The sequence below is a fragment of the Meleagris gallopavo genome, chromosome Z (genome assembly GCF_905368555.1).
Source record: "Meleagris gallopavo chromosome Z, MGAL_WU_HG_1.1, whole genome shotgun sequence".
NCBI classification, from domain to species: Eukaryota; Metazoa; Chordata; class Aves; order Galliformes; family Phasianidae; genus Meleagris; species Meleagris gallopavo.
Window position 1 is genome coordinate 60712002 of NC_139435.1, and position 24318 is coordinate 60736319.

The 24318-nt window shown below is 35.2% G+C and overlaps 1 protein-coding gene across 3 annotated transcripts in view; it reads right to left on the minus strand.

The window, feature by feature from the left end:
- The window catches only part of FBXL17 (F-box and leucine rich repeat protein 17), a 278017-nt gene that overhangs the window by 133035 nt on the left and 120664 nt on the right, over nucleotides 1–24318 (minus strand). The window contains exon 7 of one of the 3 annotated variants that reach the window (XM_085214420.1): nucleotides 23102–23795. The exons of the other annotated variants lie outside the window; for them this stretch is intronic. Coding sequence (XP_085070546.1) covers nucleotides 23750–23795 — 46 coding nt within the window. The 3' untranslated portion in view covers nucleotides 23102–23749. Of the gene's footprint in view, nucleotides 1–23101; nucleotides 23796–24318 lie in introns of those variants that run through there. 3 annotated transcript variants of the gene reach the window in all.

Here is a 24318-nt window from a genome sequence, read left to right on the forward strand (position 1 = left end):
TTAACTACAGAATCTTTAAAATTATGACTTTAGTCTCTACTAATTGTATTTCCAACACTAGAAAAAAAAAAATCACAGGTTCCAATGTGCTTTTACAAAATGTTTCTTTTACAAGTGAAAGAAATTCACTACAGAGCTGTATTCTTGTCACTTTTCTTTTGCTCCAAAGTACTTAGTCGAACATAATATTGAAATTTTATAAAGAATGCTATTTTGTTTGATCAGGAAGAATGCTGTCAATTAAAATTCCTGATATGTGATATGTATCATAATATGCATTGCATTGATCCAACATTGCTAATTCTGCTTTACTACAGTTAAATAATGTCAGAACAACTTTAGCAGATGCATACTTTCAGATGATCAGACCACTCTTCTGTTAAGTGGTTTATATTTTATAAAATGCAGGCATAAGAACTGAGTCACAGTTTTCTTATTCAAGCATACCGTACATAACAGCTATAAACATTTTCATTTCTTGCTTCTGAGGTATGTAACTTCTAAAAATTACCTCTCTTCATACTTCCTGGTCCCTGAACTGAAAATAGCTGGAGGCAAATAATCTGTAGAAGTATCGTGATATGATTTCTTTGCTCTTACTCCTCTTAGTATCTGATGCTGGTAACCATCTGAGACATGGTAATGAGATAAACAGCTGTTTGGTCTGAGCTGGTGCACCAGTCTTCTATTGGTCAATTTGCAAACCACTGCTAGAATTCACAACAACCAGTAAAACAGGCAGCACTTGTTTGGCAGCAGTGACATAAATCCTACACATTCATCATCCTGTCTTAACTATTTACTTCCCTAACAGTATTCTTATCTCATAAATAAAAATACATCAATTATTTTTATGCTATGTGACAAATTAAAAATATTCCTACTGATATAGTTAACAGCAAGCTTTTACTAATTTCACGTTATTTCTAACTGTCTGGATTTATGGTGAATTTTATACACTCAGAAGAATAAAAATACACAGGTACAGAAATATATATGTATGTAAAGACTTGTAAGGAAAAGCTGAACTCCACAATAAACAGAAAGCGGTTGAAGTATTCAGATTCTACATCCTGAACTGCTTATAGTATGAACTTCAGTCATAGTCAACTTGCATGACTTCAGAGAAGACTATTTTAAACGATATGAAGACATATTAGCTGAATTATAAAGAAAGGGCCAAGAGAGGCCAGCTACAACATGATTTAGAATGATCAAGATTAGAAGATAGCAGTAGCTCAGCAGTAATGGAACTTTTACCGAAATACTGAGTATTAGGCACTTTCATGTTTTTGACACTCTACGGTTTATGAAAGTTCTTTTTCACGTTATAATTTTCTTCAGTTCTTACAAGCTTATTTGTTTAAATTAAAAGAAATACATGGCAAGAATTCAAAAAATTTGAAATATATTTCTGTCTCCACAAGTTGAACTTTAAGAAGCTGAGAAATGTTAAGTTCATGAAGATATCCAAATATGAGTAATGTCTTTCAAATATGTAAAAAAATATATTTTAATTTGTCTGAATTGATGTTCAATACTGAGAACTGAGACTCTAAACATTACAAGGCAAATATAATTTTGTTCAAAATAACAAAGTCCAGCAGAATTTCCTAAGCAATTGAAAAATACTCTTGAAGCATGTAACAATACAGATGTTCCTGTACAAATTCCATGATTCAAATAGTTATCAGCAAGATTTGGCACAATTTGCAATATTATATTTTTATAATAGAGAAGAATTACTAATTTCTTACAAGAACAGGAAAGTCAAATACTCCTACTGCACTGTTAGCTCAGAGCTTGGAAGTTACATATAGTCGTGACTTCTGTTTCTTTAAAAAAACATACCTTTTCTGTGCACAGTATAGAGAAAACACATTTTTCACTGTTACTTGACTGCAAAATCACTAGACAAAACAAGTTGCACTGGAAACGCTCAAGAAAAGGCCTGAATCTAGTAACTTGATGCTACTATCCCATGAACTTGACATTTTATCTCAATTACCTCTTATACTACTGAGTAATTAAATAAAAGAGAGGTACAGAGCAAAAATATTCAAGAAGGAGAATTTTAGCAAGTTTTCATGACCTCAAACAATTACTTCGTTTTCATATTTTTCTGTAACTGTATAGAAGGCTTCTGTTAGAAAACAGGTTCTTCAAATTTATCCTGAGGTGAGTTTAGAAGTCACTGCACATTCAGCAGTTATTCACAATATAAATGCGCTAAACACTATATTTTGAATTGCAAATTTCATTTTTATTACAGAATTTGTAACTACTATAATACAAACAGCCATAAATCTCCATGCTAGTTTCTAGCAGCAAACGTAGAGACTATGATAAGTTTGTTTTTAAAGTTTCTGATGTAAATTAAATTGAATTGAAGAATGATATCAAATAATGGAAGAAAAGTATGTCACCCTTACATCAACCACTTGTTTCAGGACATATATGAAGGACAATGCATTCAAGAACCACTTTAGAACTTTGCTTTAAACTTTTAACTATAAATAAAATACCACTACCTGAAGACAAAGAAATTCAATACACGTATATATACAAACCTATCATTCACTGGCCAAGGCTTAATTCCCAAAAAGACACAGAGACTTTGCAGTGAACAAAACCTATGTTTAGCTCATCATACTGCAATACTAGTTGTGCCAACACACTTGATCCATTCCATGTTTCACTACTTATCACAACGTACACTAATATTCTCCAGCTCCCGCCAAGCTTCAGACAGAGCTCATTCAGTGCAAGCTGAATGTTAGGTCCAACCAAAGGAGCTCAAGAAAAACATGAACAAGTATTCTGTATGGAGAGGTCAGTTGCTGGCAGAGTGTGCTAAATGTAGCACTGTTCCTGGTTAATTCTTTGATTTACAGTGTCATTTGCACTACATCAAAGTTACCTCTCTTGTGAACTTCACTATCACACATTTTAGGTGGGGAAATTATTACTGAATTAGGACAAAAAAACCTTTTTTTTCCCAGAAAAAGTAATTTCTACTATTTGGTCAGTCATACAGAATATGTCAGTCAACAAAAGGGAGCCCAGGGTGGGCCGTGTTCAGAGGCACAGACCATCAACAGTATTAAGATTTTAGGTGATGTCTCAAAGCAGCAACTGGTTTGAGCTCTCTCTTCAAGGAGAACTATGAATGGTGTCCCCTAGAGGTCTGACTTGGGACTGTTACTCTTCAACATCCTTATCTATAGCACAGATGATGAGATCAAGTGCACTCACAGCAAGTTTGTAGACAACAAGCGGAGTGGTGCAGCTGATTTAACAGAAGAAAGGGATTCAATCCAAACAGACCTAGACGGACTTGAAAAGTGGGCCTGTGTGAGCCTAACACAGTTCAACAAAGCCAAGTGCAAGGTGCTGCACTTGGGTTGGGGCAATTCCACATACCTATAAAGACTGGGAGAACTTCTTGAGAGCAGTGCTGTGGAGAAGTACTTGGATAAGAACCTGTACGTGAGCCAGCAGTGTGCTCTTATAGTGCAGAAAGCCAACTATATCCCCTGCTGCATCAAAACACGAATGGCCAGCAGGGGGAGACTCTACTCTGCACTTTTTAGGCCCCATCTGAAGTAATGTGTGTAGCTCTGCGGTCCTCAGCTCAGGAAAGTTGTGAAACTTTTGGAATGGGTCCAGAGGAGGGCCACGAGGATGATCAAAGGACTCCTCCCTATGAAGGAGCTGGGCGTGTTCAGCCTGGAGAGAAGGCTACAGGGAGACCTCATTTCATCTTTTCAGCACTGAAAGGGAGATTATAAGCAGAAGGAAAATCAACTTTTTACAAAGGCAGATAGTGATAAAAAAAAAACTTCTTTACAGAAAGGGTTGTTAAGCACTGGAATACGGTCCTCAGGGAGGTGGTTGAGTCACCACCCCTGGATGTGTTTAAAAACCATTCGGATGTGGTGCTCAGGGACATGACTTAGTGGAGGGTTGTTAGGGTAGTATGGTTAGGTTGTGGTTGGATTTGATGATCTTTAAGGTCTTTTCCAACCTGAGCAATTCTATAATTCTATGATAGGATAAAGGGAAATGGTTTTAAACTAGAAGACAGGAGATTTACATTAGATATAGGGGAAATTCCTGACTGAAAGTGAAGCACCAGAGTAGGCTGCCCAGAGAAGCTGCGGATGCAACTCCCTGGAGGTGTTCAAGGCCAGGTTAGATGGGGCCCAGGGCAGCCTGATCTATTTTGTGGCAAGCCTGCCAATGGCAGCGGGTTGAAACTGGATGATATTTGAGGTCCTTTCCAACCCAGTCATTCTATGATTCTATAACACTCTGTGATATATGAAGACAACTTTCACAAGTGCTTGTACATATACATGTGTAACTGTAAATATAGAACCATATATACTATTATATCCTATAGAAATAAACAATTATAAGCTCTTATATCATCAGCTTTTATTTCATCAGTTTTTCTCAGTAGTTAAGAAAGGAATCTTACATCTTTTCCCACGGGGACAAGTCAGAGCAGAAGGTGTCTCTATCTGTACATATCAGGTTCTTTCCTGTACATTGGCTTTCATTTAAGTTAAATTGTACTTCGTTTACGTTAAATCGTAATTCGTTTACCTTCTGGGGTGATAAAAGTATTTTCTTCACAGAGCAATATTTAACTGGCTGATATATAGTTGGTTCAAGGCTAGAGATTAATGTGGCTTTAATGTGGCAATAGAAAGAGAAGTTATTTGGAAACGCATGACTTCTCCATGTAGTGTTTTATGCATGATTTTCCTCTGAATGTTATAAACACACTAACATAACACTGAATTCCTGCAAAATAATGTACAAGGAGTAATCGACTATGTCAAGGAAGAAAGTCTCATTCAAAAATGATATTGCTGGTAGCAAAACACTTCTGATGAAAAATTTGCATAGGTGAAGTTGATGAGACCCTAGCTAGGAAACTCTTTCAGCTACAATTGTTACAAAGCTTTTTGAAAATGTACATTGCATTTTCTGACAATGTGCACTGCACTTTCTGACAGAGTTGTAAGCATGCAGCTCACAGAGGAACATAAAAATATGAAAGCTGTCCCCAGGTGGCAAATACAGAAAGTAAGGAAAGTGACAAGATGCTTAGAAAACAGAAGAAACTGCACACTCAAGTGCAAATATTTGAAGAAACCTACACTGATTTCTGTTTAATTTTAATACAATTAACTGTTTAGAATGAACTAAAGGATAAATACATAAGGAAAATGCCTACCTACCCAAGTAAAATGCACTGCTTAAAAGAAAACATTAAAAATATGCAGCAGTAAGAAAAAAATTCTAAACTAAGTTCCAAATTCAAGTCTATGAAATCTACTAACTTCAGTAATAGTAAGATCAATGGTATAAATTTTTTCTTCCTAACATATATACGCCCTTTTCAAATACCAGGAACAAACACTCCCATATGTAAATTCTCAGCACTGTCCAGAGCTTGCATCAGAGTATGTTTCTACTACTGGCTGAAAATATGGGATAATAAAAATCCCTCACAGTGCACTGTAGAGTGAAGTGAAAAACATCTATGTTCTTAAACTATAGTTATAGTACGCAAATTAGAAATGGAGATAAAAGTGTCACTGAGAAACAGAAATTAATTATGTCTGGTTACAGCTCATCTAAAAAATATACTATTCTGACTAATTATGTGCATTCAATTTTCCACAGGAATCTTCCATTTTCAAATGAAACTTAAAACTAAAAACATCAAATAGATATATTTAAAATGAAGCTTGAAGTTATGCTTAAGAAATATTGTTCATGAGATGATTGCAGCATTCAGTGTTGGTCATGTTAATATGTGTCAGTAAGACTTGAAAAATACAAACAAAATTACAGCAAATCACAGAAATGGAGTAGGCTTATATGTTTTGGATATCTGTATTTGTTAACTTGAAACTTTCATATTTTTGCTAAATTCAAAGCCATTTTGTATGATTTGTATAGATCTGCAATGTAACTACAGGTAATCTAGCCTACATTTTCAAGTGGCTAGACCACATTAACACCTATAATATAAATCTCAGGATAGAAGATGACTGGTTTGGGAAGTTCTCCACCTTAGAAACAGTTGAAAAAGAGGATTTCATGCTTAAATTTCCAGAGCATTTAATGTAAAATATCTGCTAATGACCATACCAATAGAGTTCCTCAGCCCTTTTAATCATTTCACAAAAACCAGGACAATAAAACCAAAATTAAAGATTATAGAATCCAGTGTTATGACTGAAATAAAAAAATATGGTCCATTTCACATCAAACAAGGGAAAAGTTCTACTCATTTTTTTTTTTTTTTTCGACTTAGGTATTTGCATGCACAAAGGCTGCTCTGAAAGTAGTGCTTCCTTTTCTATAATATTGCCCCATAAAATCAGAGGCAGATGTTGGTGGTATGGAAGTAAAAGTTGAACATTCCTGACAATATTCCATTATATGTTGCTGCCATGTGACAGATGGCAGCAGTGGGGCAGTTTGACAGAATGCTGTTGGACATGGAAGTTTGTATAGTGCAAAAGTGTGTTGCTGAATTCCTCTGTACAGAAAAAATGGCATTCCTATGAATCTTGCTTGATTCATAGGATCCTATGAATGATGCTTGCTGAACACCGACCAAATTGTGGATGTTAGTGAGGCAGAATGTATTTCAGCAGTGGTGACAATGGATCACCTCCTCTGGTGCAGATTTTTACAAGCATAGGATGCAGTCTCTTCTTCATCGCTGGAGAAAACACATAGCTAACAGTGGTGACTATGTTGAAAAACAGTGTTTTGTAGCTGAGAGATTGTTCTAACTAATAGTGTACTCTTTGTATCTGATGTAGATCCATGGAAATAAATCAGAGATATTTCTCTTGGAGCAAACTATGCATCATTAGAAATTATACTGAAATTGAAAAAATATTTTCTACACTCATGCACTGACTAAAGGAAATAGGCAAATTGCTAAGATGCAAAGGTCTTGGACAACTGCCCGTTTGCAAATAAAATTGTTTAGGGGAGATGTAATAAGAAGCAAATTAAAGCAGAAATTCACCTATGATATTAACGAGTTCTTGACCTCCATTTATTTGCTTTCCAGACTCCATTTTTATATTTAACAAATATACTTCATCTAATTATAGATAAAGAAATCAGTAATTACTGTGAAAAAAGACGTCCAAATTCTATGTGAAAAGTCTAATCACTTGTTCATAATCATGATTTTACTTAATCTGACCAAATTAATTTTCAGGGTACTACTTAGGAAAGATACTACTGAGCTTACTCTTGTAGCATAACTGAAGACGCTAAAAAATCTCTAAATTCTATGTTTACAGCAAGCAACATATTTGTAAAAGGAGAAACAGTTTTTATTGTCAGAAGATCTAAATGAGTAAGCACAGCCCAAATGAACCATCAAATTGGCTCAATCAAATCTTATCTGAAAAACTACCAGAATGTTGTACATTTTATTCAGTATTTAAATGAGTTTAGTCTGGACACTGAAGTGTTTCCTGGATGCAAATTCATTTCCTATGAGGTATACGCAGTTTTTAATTAATTTGCAGACAAAATATATATTTATTCATATGGCATGATTTGTATCATATTGCTTGATTTCTAGTTAGCCACTTTTTTCCCTAAGACTAGCTTCTGAATTTCAAATTGATGTTCAAAATATTTAAATGTCGTTCTTGTATCAGAGTCCCTGATCAGTTTTCTTCATTAGGTGAGAGACCATAGATTAAAACTACAAATTTAATAGTCATGCACTTCAAAATGAAGAACAATGCATTCTAGCAATAGGTAGGGTAGAATTAGGATTAGGAAAAAAAAAAACTGGAAGTGTCAAAGACTGACAAATATTTTTCTTTGAAAACCGATACAACAAAACGAACATTCAAACTTTGGAGGACATTTAAATCCTTCTAAAAACAAGTCTAGTACAACATTTTGGTTACAACACTATTTTCTCATAGTTCAGATGACAGTAAGGTGACAATTAAAATTAGCCTTAGATTACTAGCTGTGATAATGAATCGTAGCGAAATAAGCACTAAACTGAACTGTCATTTTCTATAGACTCATTTTGAAAAAAAAAACACACAAAACCTACCTACTTGAAATTCAGTAACATTTTTCAGTGTTGTGCAATGACCTGTTTCAACTAAAACAAATCAGTGAATTCATAGATATAAACAACAATTCATAGATATCAACAAACGAGTTGACAGCAGTTTTCAGAACAGTGGCGGAAACTAGCCAAAAAGGGTTAAGGCACTAAAGCCTACTCAAAGAACAACTTAGTTTTCATTGGAGGTGAAAAACAGAGCTCATGATGTCCTTCATTACTGATTTCATCTTATAAAACTTTAAGAATGACTTTAATTACTTGTCTTAAGCAATTAATGTACATGAATGAAAATGCAATATGAGAATTTGAACTAATGTAATAGTATAATAATGCCTTCCACAACAAATTACAGTACTAATTTAGAATAAACTCGTTACTATTCAATATGCCTTTCTAGGAATGCTGTAATTATCTGAGGCATTAAAATACACACTTTGAACACTGAAAAAGACAGAGGTCAGTAATTGTTCAGATTTCACTGAAAATACTTTTGAGGATTTTCTTTAAAATGAGTTAAAATATTGCATTTATTCCCTCAGTAAACAGTGCTCATAGCTCAATATTCAATTTACTTATAAGACAAAAAGCTCCTCTATAATGGGAAAACTTACAGGCAGTATTTTAAAACATGCACAAATATAAAGAAATTAAATCTACAATTTTTAAAAATATATAACATTATACACTTTTTAATTTCCGGTGAACGGTTTCAGATATAATATACTGAGCTCATTTTTAAAAAGATATTTATTCCAAGGCTACAAAACCAGGTGATCTTTCACTTGAGTCAATGTGTTAAACAAACGTCTGAGTTGTAACTGTTATGCTGTAATATCTTACTTTAATCATCTACAGTTATTTGTTCATAACGTTTCAATCAAATGCTTTTCCTCAGTTGCATTCTGCTTTTTCCTGAAGAATCCATATTTAATAGTGAATGCAATACCAGTAAACTAGCAAATGAGAAAAGTTAAGTAATGCCTCCTGTTTATTTCTGTGGAAACTACAAAAGATAGAAAGAGCACAGTAACACTATTAGATAGAGCTACAAAACAATATTTTTCAACATAGTCACCTCCATTAGCTATGCATTTTCACCAGTAATCAATAAGAATGCACACTGCTCTTGTAAAAACCTGCGCTAGCAGAGGTGATGCACTGTTTCACAGCTGCTGTGACAGAGCTACTGATAGGAAAATGTTGCTCACACAGTTGAATTTTCACTAACATCCACTGTTTGGCTGTTATAAATGGTAATTGCCAATGAATGTCAGTGGGTGCCATTTTTTCTGCACGCAGGAATTCAGTTCCACATCTTTGCTTTGCATATGCACTTCTGTGTCAGACACCATTTTGTCAGATTGCCCCTCCGCTGCCATCTGTCACATGACAACAAAATGGAATGGAATATTGGTGGGACTGCTCAACCTCTACTGCCGTACCACCAACATCCACCACTGATGTTGTGGGTCAATCTAATAAAACAGGAGGCACTAATTTCAAAGTAGCTCATGTAGGTAATAGATTTTCAGACTGCTCCTGCCTTAGTACGGATCCAATGATTAATCTGGCAGAAGAGCTAGCACTTCATGATGCAATTGAAAATTTATTAATTTTTGCCTACACCACCTATATTAAACTATACAGTTGCCTAATGATTTATTATGTCCTTTAAGATTTGGTTACACTGCAATCTTTAAAATTTGCTTACTTTTAAGGTGTTTTTGATTTGATAGTAATTCACTCCATTGCTCTAAGTTTCAATAGGTTAATCTTTTTTATTTAAAAATATTATAAATTCAGTATGACATTAAATATAAATCATAATTTATCATAATTGAATTTCATTGTTATTGAAACACAAGTTTACACACATCACTAAATATTTGATTGAAACAAAATACCGATGAAAATAATTTTATAGTCTCTAATGAGAAATAAGGCTGTTCTATTCAAAATTTCTTAATTCTTAACATATGCTTAAGCAACCACCGAAAAACTTTAAAGCTATTCTTAAATATGCTTGCTATGTAGAATATAAAAATTTAGAAGGGCATCCAGTTTTTAATATTAGACAGCTAGTGTTCAACTGTCAGATAACTTTGTGTATTTGTACAAACTGGGAGGTTTACATCTGTTATGAATTTGAACAGATTCACTGAATTTGAATGTGAACTATTGACAAATTGCTGAACAGTGCACATATAGGTGCAGCTGTCCAGGGGAAAGACACAGGCCCTGGGAAGAGTACAAAAAGCTGTAATGTTTCTATTTGTACTTAGGTCATGAAAATTCATTTTCCCTCTATCTGCAGCCAGGATTGCAACTGTATGGAATACTTCTTACTTACTTTAGTACATAATTTACTGTGGCTTCTAGGAACATTAAAAAGGAATAACACCTTACTCTCATCTATACTCAGATACTCCCTCGTTCCCTCTAAAATTTCTAGTGGTGCACAGGTCATTACTGAACTTAGCATTTGAAGTCAACATTCCCCATTTAATACTGAGTTCATAAATGACAGAGAAAGATACTATTGCTTGCTCATATGAGGTTTTGTTTGTTTGTTTTGCTTTTTGTTTTTCTCTTCAGGTTGGGGATAATGTAAACAGATTGAAAAAAAAAAGAAGTAATTTGAAACCAGAAAATTTTATTTTATTACATTTCCTCATAAACCAGAGAAAGATAATACTCTAATTTTATTACAGATAGCATCATTATGGCTTTCAATCATTCCTTCTTAGTGGCTTTCACAACTTTGGACAATTCACAAATAATTAAAAATAATTGCAAAACTACAAATGTATCCTATAATATGAAAATCAAACTGTAATCATTCAATTTTATGCTCCAGTATGAAATATAAAGAATGTAAGCCTAAAAATTAACTTTGTAACACGTGAACTCCTTGATGACAAGAAATTCTTCCCACACTGACAGGAAGTGGGAAACACTGGCAAGCTTACAAAAATTCACGACACGGGTTTTCGCAAGTCCGTTATCTGGGAGACACAAAAAAGACTGTTCTTGTCTGGGATGACTACTAGAAACAACTAGAAGGAACCTTAAACTAAAAAATGAAAACTGGGAAAGATGTGCACTTAATATATATGAAGAACAAGGACAAAGTAGGGTTAATAAGATCAAAAGATACGATTTTGGAACTGGGCTGATATAAAAAAGATGCAATCAGAAAACACATACACTGATTGAAGAAACATGGGTCAAAGACTGAAGAAAGTAAAACAAATGGTACAAAACATTATGGAATAATAAAAAACATAGTCACATATTGATCAAATGGTTCATAAAAGGAAAAAAACAGGAAGGTACAATTGTTAAGACCATCTTTTTCAGCAAAACACTAAATTAAAACACTTAGCTTTAAGATACTGTACATAAGATGAAGCTTATCTCCTTTGTTGAATAGGAGTATTTTTCTAAGCTTCAAATTTCTTGAATGAAAATGACATAGCACTGATATGAAATTAGAGAACCTCTACAACGGAACTTCAGGAATCAGTCAAATAAACTTAAAAGCTATTTTTGCCTTAATACATTTGCATAACCCATTTCCAGTATGAGAAATAAACAGACTTAAGAACATGCTGAAGAAAAACACCGGAAATTAAATATCCACACTTATCTTCATTAACAAGCTTCGTGAAAGTGAAAAGGTAGAAGAGAGCAAAATATTTTGGTGATGCATACTTTTCAGTATTAAAGAGCCTAACACTGAAAGCTCAGTGCTGGAGAGCACAGTGGGATGCCTCAGTCTACCAGACAAGCAGTTTCCAGTACAGAACCATTACAATGATTTTACTCCATCTAAATACTGTACACCCAAGTTGTCACTGTGAACCTACAGCCTATCTGCTAGTCCATTATCTTGTGTTATTCCTGAAGAAAAAAAAAAAACCTCTATAAAAAATTAAATACATAATATCTAAATTCAGTGCACTCCATCATTCCATCTTTCATCTTTCCATACTCTTTCATCTACATCTGTCAGCTCCATTTACTATCGTTTCGAACCAACTAAGGATTTATGTATTATATATTGTTCTAGCTCAAATTTTAAAATTCGTTCCCAACGGTACCTGGAGTTCTTCCTCCCCAGAGCCACACTCAGCAGTGGGTCCACATTTTCCCTAGCTTTCCTTTTGTCACACATCTACTTACAGAAGCCCTTCCAATTGTATGACATTCTCTGCCAGACTCAAATCCACTCGGGATTTGGCCTTACTAAGCTCCTTCCAGCATGCTTGGACAATGTCCCTCACAGGTTACATGTCCTTGTTTCTACCTTCCTTATACTTCCTTTCTGAGCCTCCTATTCATATTTCTTGTGTAGAGGAAGACATTGCTGCTATTTCTCCCGTTCATTCAGATTATTAAATAATTATCAGAAGATTTAAGATAGCATGTATTATTCAATTTCTTTCCAAGAGCAAAGGATATTCCACTTGCTGCAGGAGGAGCTGCATATATTGAATTTCCTTATTAAACTTCATAAAAATGTCTCTGTATATGAGATTTCTGTTTTCAGGGTCCAACACACTCTACCTTATATTCTTGAGTATGTCAGATTACTTGTACTGATCATAGAAAGTTGTGTGGGAACTAATTTGAAATGTAAAAAGGTACTGAGAAACTGTAAATCTTCAACTACCTTGAAGACTTCACCATTATTTCTTCCCATAGTTGGATAAATTTTTTTTTACTCTAAGGTAGCACAGAATAAGGGATAACAGTGTCTTAACTCTGAGCACTTGACTCATATTCATGTAGTGGAAACTCTTTTCAAGTTTTCTTTGAACCTACTAATAGGTATTCATTTTTCTGTGGGCATTTAGTTTGGACCCTGTTTAAAAATAATTTACTTATGTTTCTCCATTCCACACAAAGAGTTCTTATGATATATCTGACTGAAAACATCATTAGCAGATTTTGAAAAGCACATTTTTCCTGTTGTCTTCTCCTCTCTTGCCAAAGATATCAACAAATATGCCAGTGTAGCTGAGACACCTTCCTGAACTAACTACAACTATGACAAAAGAGCATTTATAGTTTTTAAAAACGATGAGTTCCTAAAACTGCATTAGCAAGATTGTGCGCTGTCAGCACGAATATTGTTTTCAGTTCTTTGTCTTTTAAATACTGCTCAGAGACCTACACACAGTATAACTGATACACAGAGAAAGACTTAGAATTTTATTTTCTTTAATTTGCCACAGTTACTTGGAATAGAAGAATGAGACTGGGAAAGACGTTTTCCTCTGAGAATGACAGAGATTATTGTTCACACCTCCCAGACAATTTAGTATATTTTCATACAGAGAAGGTTATGTAGCCAAGATGTTGTAAAGTAACATTTTAGGACAGAAAACCTTTACAGCTGTTTTGTTAACACAGTTTAAATACAATCCAGATTTATACATGTTGTTCTGCTTCTAAACTCATAAAAAACGTTGGTGTTAGGACTTCCATGTACGCTTTTAAGAGACATGAACATAGTGGAGAGAGTCCAACAGGCAGCAACCAAGATGATCAAGAGACTGAAGCTCCTCTCTGAATGGAATGGCTAAGAGAGCTGGCACTGTTCAGAAGAGAAGATTGAGGGGGATTGAACTACTTTTCCACTGTGAGGATGCCTGAGCAATGGAACAGGCTGCCCAAAGAATTTGTGGAGTTTCCATCCTTGGAGACATTCCAAAGCCCTTTGATATAGTCCTGGTCAATCTGCTTTTGGGGGCAGATGGACCAGGTGACCTCCAGAAGTTTCTTCCCATCTCAACAATGATTCTGTGAATGGAAATGCCTACAAGACCCTTAGAACAGATCCATATCACCTGTTTTCCTAGATGCTGTCTAAGAGACTTAAAACTGTGAAAATGATAATTCAGACTTTGCAGAGCTTAATCTGTTGCTCAGTCCAGGCATTCTCCAAGAAAACCAAAGTATCTTAAATGTGGTTTTCTTCAAATAATGCCAGACATTACAGAGAGAAGAGCAATAGGAGGATTATTTTGCCAAACATAGCATCTGCTTAAAATCCTTCTGTGCTGAAAAGACAGTTGCAAGTATGCATGGAGTTCCAGTTGATTATTTTGCACTGTTCAGATGAGAGGTAGTCCAGAGAACCTCTCCAATTCATGCAGGTTGCAGTGAAATCCAATAGGAGGTTTTGTTGACACAGCAGAAACGACCATCAATAGTTCGGGGAGAAACTACTGCTTCTCTCAACCGTTGGTTTATGGAAATAGGTAAAACAGAATATGTTCAGGTAGTTTGATCCTGCACAGCCCCATCTTTTGAGATAAACTCAGGGCACCTTGCATGAACCAAAGGCCTTTGGTGCACAGTTCCACCGTGTTCAGTATACAACTACTGAAATACTATCTTCAAAAACATATGTCCTGATTTACAAAGTCCGATTTGCTTTAGTTTGAGCAGGTTGGAGTTGATTTTGAGGGCACATCCAAAACCCAAAATGTTTTGAAGACTCTCTACCACAGATTGTCAGAGATTCTGATCAACTCCCAGGCAGCCAAACTTCCATACTTTATCTGTCGTTTCACAGTATGCATCCAAAACAGCAACACTATCAATAACCTCGTGTTTTTCCAAAAAAGAACTGAGACGAAAATGAAAATAGGTGACTAACAGAACAGAATGTCTGAAACAGTAATTAAGATCATATATACAATACCTTCTTAAACTGTTCATTGTACATGCACATTTGCTTTATCAGTGAGAGAAACATTTTATGCACTCAGAACTAAACAATCATTACAGAAACAAACTGGATTTTTCAGTAGGTTTTCTTCTTGTGTCATAAAACAATTGTGGATCAGTTCTTCAGAAATTAGTAAAGGTAGGTGGTTTCTTTTAAAGTCTTACTATGCAATTACATGAGAAAATCTTGACACCCTATGATAGGACCAAGACACAATCCTGTTGAAGTAGCTGAAAGTTTTTATTTTTCAGATTTAGATGGTTCCCTGTCAGTCAGAGATTCAGATAGCATTACAAGAATTCTGATGTATGAATGATTATAGAATAGATCAACCTGGTTATTATTTAATACATTTTCTATATCATTACTGCAGATGGAAAGATTTCAAAACTTTCAGCTATGCCAGCTTAGTCAATGCTTAATTGCTTTTATCAGTTCAGAAGCATTGTAAAATAAATGGAGAATGCTGACTGTAGTTTGTCATTATAACATGCTCAGAAGCAACCAGTATTACAGCATTCAAATAATGAAAATATTTTGATGGCTGCCACTTTTCCTGTAAAGTTTCAAATACAACAGAAGTCTACTAAGAAGAGCTGAAAATCCTGTGAAATTTCATTGCAACACGTTAGCATGGTGCATTTTTAATGTGATGTTGAGCACTTTTGTCAGTTGTTAAAAGAAGTTGCAAGGAGACAGGTTTGTAGGCATACGATGATTATAAGAACTTCCGAATATGAAGCTACACATTCAGAAAAATATTTTTCAGTATTATGTAATTAAAGATATTATTTTCACAAAATGCATAAACAAATTATGTCAGAGCAATCCCACTGCAATGGTTACTGTTGCATCCACATTTAAATTTAATAATTTAACATTTTTGCTTCAGATATTAAGGAAGACAGGAGCAGTTCATCTTAAGAGAATTTTCCTAGATGAATTACATCTCTTTTTCACTTGAAAAATAAAAGTTGTTTCTAAAAAAATCCACTTACTGATGCAATGATATAGGAGTGCAGGACTTACTTTTCCCTAAATGATGTTTATCACAAAAACTCTCTGTACGACAAATATCTTAATTGTGAGCCAGATCTGCAGTCAGCTAGGATTCATTTAGAATCCACTAAAGTCCATACAAAGTTCCCCAGTTTTCAGTGGGCTTCCACAGTGGTGTTGCTACCTGGTTCTGGAATAATTTTAAGAGCTGGCAGTAAAACCTACCATTCTTGTAAGACTACCTCTGAATTTCAACACGCAAAACTCCTGCTTTCCAATAAACACGGCCTAAGGCACAATCAAGCAACCATAGTAGCAAGTCCTAGACTAAAACAGATTTGCATCATGTCATAGAGACCATTATATTCCAGAATTATTTTGTAGAAAGAGAAAAGAAATCAGAGTATCTGATGTCCTCACAGATTACCATTAGCATTTTCAGAATCCTATGTTGAAATAAGCACTTCATTCATTGGGATCGTACTATCTATTTCATTTAATGATTCTCCCCAGGTACGAACCAAGTATCTTTTGAGTACCCCATTTCACTACTAGGGAATAGAATAGATTATGTCTTTGTATTTGCATTGTAAATTATAGTATACTTAAAATGATGCCCATAACAGAAATTTTTACTACAATTAAAATCAATCTGCAGTTGCAGAGCTTTTAATTCATGTACTTTTAATTCATGTACTCTAAACTTTCTAGTGTCATTATTAATCTCATCTTTCTCAGTATTATACAAGTCTAGAGATTGATTTGATTGAAAAAGTAATCATTCTGTATTTTTTCAGAACTAGCAAATAGTTCTTAGCTATGATACTGGCAATGTAAGGAAGTATTACAAATTCTAAAAATTAGTGAAGACTATCACAGTAAAACATAATATACTCTTAGTGAAAATTTAGTACTGTAACAGTGTAAGGAATCTTCTAAGGAAAACAGCTATGACACTGAAAATCATTGTTTTTAACTGTATTTCACAAGTCCTTTTTCAAACAGTCTCAGCCCAAGCATGCTGGTTAAACTTAGCTAAGCTTTAAGCACAGTAATATAATTTAAACAGATAACCTGATCCTACCACATACTCACTACAAAGCTGACTGATCTAGCATAAAAGAAGGAAGCTACAGGATGCACAGTGTCAAGATACTCTGATTTGCCAGTTTGCAGAACAGAGGGCAATACAAATTCTGCAGGGATACAGGTGATGAATGGGATCAATAAGAATAGATTTAGCAGAGTAGAAGACAGTAGTACTATTCTTTTAATTGTATAAGATACAGGAGGCAATTTGAAAAATGGTTTTGTTGAAAGGGATAACGAGAACATTACAGAAGGGAAGAATTCTGAGTGTGAAAAATTGCAAGCTGAAAAAGTGTTAAAACACAAACCTAACGTCAGTGTGTGAATTCTAATAGGATGTTAGGACGTTTATTTAAGTTACAAAAACCTCCTCAGCTAAAGCAACAACTAGTCAAGTTCAATACATAAAGACCAGTAAGCTCTGGAGCCTTACAGTCCATCTTCATGCAATAAATTTAGAGAAGGAAAAGCAGGAAGATGGTACTGTTTAATGAGACAGACAGAAAAGAAGCATGAGTAGCAGCAGAACAAGCATAAGAAAAGCAATCATGATATCAGAAACCCAAAGATGATGAAAATGGCAGAAAAGATTATGGGAAGACTCATAGCCCGCAGCTAATACATTGGGAACATGTGTCAAGAACATGGCATTGGGTAGGTACAGGTGCCACACAGTTGCTCAAGTGAACTGAGAGTAAAAATATCTGCTGCAACTACACTACGTACTGACAAAGAAATCTATCTCTTCAGAGAAATTTTGAGTACTTTGGTTTACTTACATAATTCACAGCTCAGCTTGTCATTTACACAAAAGAAAAAAATAACTAAGTTTCAAGACTACATCTGAAAAATTTTATGTTAGTAACAGAGTAAATGGAAAGGAATTGAGGCAAAATAATTATTAGGCTCATGTAATGCTTTCTTTAGGTAGCAGGTCAATACGGTGATTTTCATAACATCAATGAATGACTTCTGTTTATCTTACACTTTATTTCTCTGCAACTCCAGCTCAATGGATTTACAATCAGATTATGCATCTGGATTTACAGTCTCACACTGTCACTTTACCTTTTTATCATATTTTTGTTGTTAACTTTCTGGTGACAGAGAAGAGTGAGGAAATTCCCATTAAAGTTCACAGGCTGAAAATTCTTTGCTTTCAAACACACCATTTTGAAATCAGCTATTTTTCAAACCCTACCAGGACATAAATCGAGACAAGTCAAGCTGTTTCAATTATAAGTTGTTACATGGTAATCATAAAGACAGAAGCCCAGACACAGAAACATAATAGAAGAAAAATATTGTATTGGGTGTAGCCCTGCTATCAGTATTACTCCAACTCAGTGTTTATTAGAACACCAGGATACTACCACTAGATACAGTCATTTTGCCTCAGTTATCAGAGAAACTCCAGAACTGGTTGATTCAGTTCTTACTGAAATGATATTTGCTTTCTGAATTTTCATATGGATTCAAGACGGGCTGTCACCAGGGCCCAGCTTGCCTACCTTACTCCTTCGACAGTCATAAAAGAACAGATTCCATTGATCTGAGCTCCCCCTGCTGCTGCAGGTTTGCACAGAGCCACTCTGCACAGCTGTCTCCTGGCAACGCTCAGGTCAGCACAGCTGGTATGCAGCTGGCAAACCCAGAAAGCAGATCAGATGAGAGAACGTGCATTTGGCAGCACTGTTCTGTTGCTTTACATTTAAAAATATGGAATGAAAAACTTGGGCTTCTATGGACATAACCAAGCCACTGTCAGGTCCTCCAGATCTGTTGCAGCTTTTGGATACAGCTGAGAAGGACTGAAATCCTGAAATACTTACTGACTGCATGCAGGCTTAATATCATATATTTATTTATGCATCTAACAGGTATCTATTTTTGTGCATGGGCTTTGCCATTCAAAATACTTCCTCACAGATAGAAGTGTGTACATGCAAGAAATCCTTGGGATCCTGGACCTTGCATCTCAATTGTAGTAGCTAATCTGAGTCCCAAAAAACAGCAATCCAACACTGTCAGCACAGAATGGAGTCTAGAACTCCCCTAGACAGGCTTCTGCATCTCCTCCTTTCTCTAACAGAAAATTACACAAACATTATGTTAGCTAAGACATGCTGGGAAAGGTATAGGAAACATTCCAAGCAAATAATGGTACAATAATATTGTTTAAGAAGCAGTGTGAGACAAGAAGCAATACCCTCAAAATCCTTCAACTATCTAAATCTATGAAGTGTTCCAGATGGCCTAGGTAATCTTCTTTTAGTCCCAAAACTCCCTGTTGTCAGATTCATTCCCCAGTGTTTCCTAGCATGTACACAAACATAGTGTTAGCAAAGTTCTACTTATCTGTACTTAGAAATGTTTTTATTTTATTTCTGGATCATTAGCTCCTTCCTCAGGAAAATTTTTATTTAAGAACATTGATCAAGCCTCCAATCAAAACGTGCCATGGAAGTGACCTAGTATCATCACCAGCTGCTATCAGAGGTCCTGACATGTCCCATGCAGTCTGGTTTAGTAATAGCTCACAGGTAAGCATAAATAAAACCATACATAAGCCACGTATACTGATAAATACCAGCATGGTTTTAGTGTACTCAAAAAAGCGAATGTTCTTATATTCCTCTGTGTTATGACTTCATTGTAAATATCCACACTTGAGATGATCTCTGGCATATTCCATTTCTCAACAGATATTATTTTGAAACATACAGACAAACAAACCTCCAAGTATCTATTTTATATAACTAAAATACAAGACAACTGTAAGATAAGATTTTTAGTTATGGCTAAAAGAAAGTTTTTACATCTTGTATCGTCATTTTTTGTTTTAAGAAAGATTTTAGAAAATAATACAAAGAAAACAACTTCTAAAGTATTTATCATCTCCCATTGTCATTTCACACTGTGAGATTTAGACAGAGAGAACTTAGTGCAGACACTCTGCAGACAAAGCAGAATTAGTGATGTTTCTTATAAGGCACATAAAGAATAAACTGCACAAACAGAATTAACATAACCTGGAGATCTAACAAAATTTGTGGTTGTAAAACTCAAGTCCTGAAGAAACACATGGATCTTGTAGAACTGCCATACATCCAACTTCCTGTGTCTCAAGAGACAAAAGTTCAATATGCTTAGCTGGGTTTTACTGGGCTGATAAGGAATATAAAATTAAGTACCATAAATGCTTGTAGAGACATTCCACAACTACTTGCCTCTTGTCATAGTCAAGCACTTCTATCCTGGAATAAAGCTTTGTGAAGTGCTTGAACTACCATCTGCAATTCTCTTAATTCAATCAGTTCACCAACAAAATAAAATTCATTTTATGTATTCCTCACAATAGCAGTTTCATTCAAATGCAGTTTTTCAGAGATTAAGTACTTCAGAACAAGGAGATTGTCACTCCTTCTTCTGTTCTCCCACTTTAATAGTCAGTTCGGAAATATTTCAGCAGGTTCTGAATTTATCACCTGAATATACACAAAATGAGATTAACAAGATTTGAGCACTATCAAAAGAAGCAAGGATTATCCATAAACTTACATTTAATTTTTTTACTTGAAGCCACATATGAACATGCAGTAAAAACAGCAAATTGTTAGTTACTTCAGATGAAGCAGCATAAATTCTGAGGCATAGCACAGCTTATTATTGCTGTTAGAATCTCTTAGTAGAGAAGGTACATCCCTGTTGCAAACCTAGCACATAGGTTTTTGACCTTTTCAAGAAACAAATAACAACAACCACTCTCTTACTTTCACCCACTTCACACAAAAAATCATTCACGGTGTTTTCTAATAGAAGTAACCCATGCTGCATCTTCAGACAGAAACAAAAGTAAGAAAGATAGTATTCTGCTCAAGCTACTTTGGAAAATGAATCTGTGCTAACACTGACCAATCCATTCTCCTGGCATTGCTTAAATCACTGGAATTAAAATAACCTTGGTATTATTTTTCCTGGGTTAGACCAAACATTCCTCTTTGAAATCCACAGCACCACTGTTTAGAGCAACTCAATATCAGGAGGTAGCTTTTTGCCTGATTTTCCAAGGAATTACTAGGTTATAATTTTTTCTTTCTGCTCAAATTCAATCATTCACTTTCAGGGCTTGGGATGAACCTCTCAACTTTTTGTGTAAATTCCAGTTTTCCAATTAAAAGACAGACAGTACATAAACTGATGACAGCTACTAGTATGCTAAACTAAACCAGTTTTTTTCTGGGAAACAATTTCATCACATACGTGGTCCTGGTGGACAACAGGTTGATCATGAGTCAGCAAAGAGCCCTCGTGGCCAAGAAGGCCAGTGGTATTCTGAATCACATTAAAAAGTGTGGCCAGCAGGTCACAGAAGGTTCTCCTTCCCCCCTGCTCGGCCCTGATGAGGCTACATCCGGAGTAATGTGTCCAGTTCTGGGCTCTTTGGTTCAAAAAAGATGGGGAATTTGTAGAGAGAATCCAGCAGGCCAGAAAGATAATTGGGAATACGGAACATCTGCTTTAAAAGGACAGTCTTAGAGATGTGGGACTCTTCAGCCTGGAGACGAGAAGATTGAGGGGGGATCTTATCAATGCTTATAATTATACAAAGGGCAGAAGTGAAGTGGATGGGGGCAGACTCTTTTTTTGGTGCCCAGCAAGAGAACACGGGGGCAAGGACCAAAAACTGGAATGTAGGAAGATCCATAGAAACATGAGGAAAAGCTTTCTTCAGGGCAACAGAGCACTAGAACAGGCTAACCAGAGAGGTTGTGGGATCTCCTTCTCTGGGGATATTAAAAACCCACCTGGACACTTCCTTCCTGTGTAACCTACTCTAGGGAATCTGCTTCAGCAGGAGTTGGACTAGATGACCTTCAGACGTGTCTTCCAACCCTATGAATCTGTGATTCCCTGATTAATCATATTAGTCTCCATTAACTGAGATCATCAAGAATATGTAAGGTTTTAATAAAATCTGTGCAAATAATATCTGACAGTACTGCTTCATCAATATTCCTTTTTTAAGACAAAAAGCTCGTTTTATTAAAATTAAATACACAAACTTCAGTTTTGCATATAATAAAAGTAAAGTTTTCCGGCCTATTATTGTCAGCCTCTTCCTTTAAAAAGAACTGGCACTATGCACATCTTTTCCAAATAACCACATCAAATACGTAGAATTTCAACCTAAAAAGTGAGCTTTACCAAATGTTTCTTCACGAAATATGCTTAATTTCACTTAGTTTCTCATCAGCTCTAATACTCTGCCAGTGCTTTGCAAGTATTGCCCAATAGTGAATATGGAAAAGATAGACATCCATAAACTCTGCTATAAGTACTTATGCCTTGTCAGTGAGTATCTTTTCTTCAAATATGCTTGTACAAATTATGTAAGTTACTTCTTTCTGGAATTTCTTTTCCCATAAGAAAAACTTAACTCTGAATAAGCATAAGCTTAACTGAAAAGATTACATACAACATGGCTTGCATACAACATGAAACAGAATCATGACTATATCCAGTAAAAAAGTAGAATTGCACATGTAAGTTGTTACAGCCATGGAACACTAAAAGCCATTTAAAAAGATTATTTAATAAAACATAAAAGGCTAATGTCATTTTCTCTGGCTCAACTTGTAATTTCTTAAAAACTCTTTAGGTTACTTATATATCTAAATACTAGTGGTTTTTTTTAGACAATACAGAAGCATTACACAATATATAAAGAAAAAAAACATAGGTTGCTTAATGATCTGTTAATAGCCTAAGGCTTTAACAATAATTACACAGATGTACTGTGAACCAGAATTTATGAGGCTAATCACTGCCCAAAGCATATATTTTATATGAGACTATCTTTAAATGTTACTATAAGTTATATAATACCCAATGTAACCATGCTTTTGGTAACACAAGAACAGATTTTTAAAAAGATAATATACATATAGAAATACAATAATGGACATATATTCCTAATGAATTTGGACAAAAATATGAGAGTTTGAGTGCAGTAGCAGGGATCTATAATCTTAAGGCACTACGGTACATTATAAAAAAAAGCTAAAAAATAAATAGAAATCAACCAGGATTTACCAGTCAACATTAGTTAATATTTCTGTACAGTGTTTTTATTTATAAAATATTTTCATGAATGTTTAGAATGTGTATGTAGTGGCTATGGAAAAACAAACAAACAAGCAAACAAACAAAAATCATCTGAGAACATCTTACAGAAACAGTATTAAAATAAGATCTGCCATTCTATACATCTATACAATTCTATATGCACACAGTCTTTGAGTTTTGTGACACAGTACTAACAGTAAATTCATTGCCATTCTTTTCCACCCAAAATACATTATTGTGACCTTCTGAGCTAGCTGCTATTATTTGGAGCAACATACAAAAAGCTCATCTTAGATTGGAGTCATTTTGCCTTTATAAATCTATGTATTTCTAAAGCACCTATGTCACTCAAAGATCCCACAAAACAGCTCTTGTTTCTCAAGATTTACAAACAGCAGCATAGTGTATAAGAATGAAATAACTGAAGTAAATCTATTTGAAATGCATTAACTACAGAAATGAAATATACTGAAATGTAGTAACTGTTCAATTACGTATCAACTATGCAAATAAATTTCAAATGTATTAACTTCCTCCATAGCATCGGTGAGTAAGGATCAGCAAATTGGTGCTGGTATTAGATGATCTTGAAGGATCCTTTCCAATCCAAACCATCTTCTGGTTCTATGATTCTGTAACTGAGTTCATGTACCTGTTTGCAAGGGGATGGACCTCTGGCAGTGGGACAAACTGTGAATGGAGTAGGAAGCAGAGTGTTGGAAAACAGCAAGATGAACGTGGGCCGGAAATGTACTCTGGCAGCGAAGGTGTCCAAAAGTATTCTTTTCTGTATTAGAAGCTGATAGTGATTATTCCCCATTACCCAGCTCTCAGACAGGACAATGGGGTTGGGGCATTTTCAGCTTGAGGAGGTATGCCTCCTTGGGGACCTGAGGCAGCTTTCCTCATCAATAGGTCAGCAGCAGAATAGTGGCAGGCCCCTAACTGCAGTGCATGCTAAGAGAATGAAAAAAGTGTGCAAATTGAGACAAAATAATTCTAAATTGAATGCCTATTTCAGATTTTTACCTCGTAACAACAGACAACCAGTGACACAAATTGCTCAGAGATATTGATATTCACCTGCACAAAAACTAAGGAACTTGCTCTTGTCTCATGTATGACACTGCTATGGCCTTCTGAGTTCTCTTGGAAGCTGATGATCCTACCCCAATTACATAGTATACTACTAAGCCCATAAGTAGTTACTGGA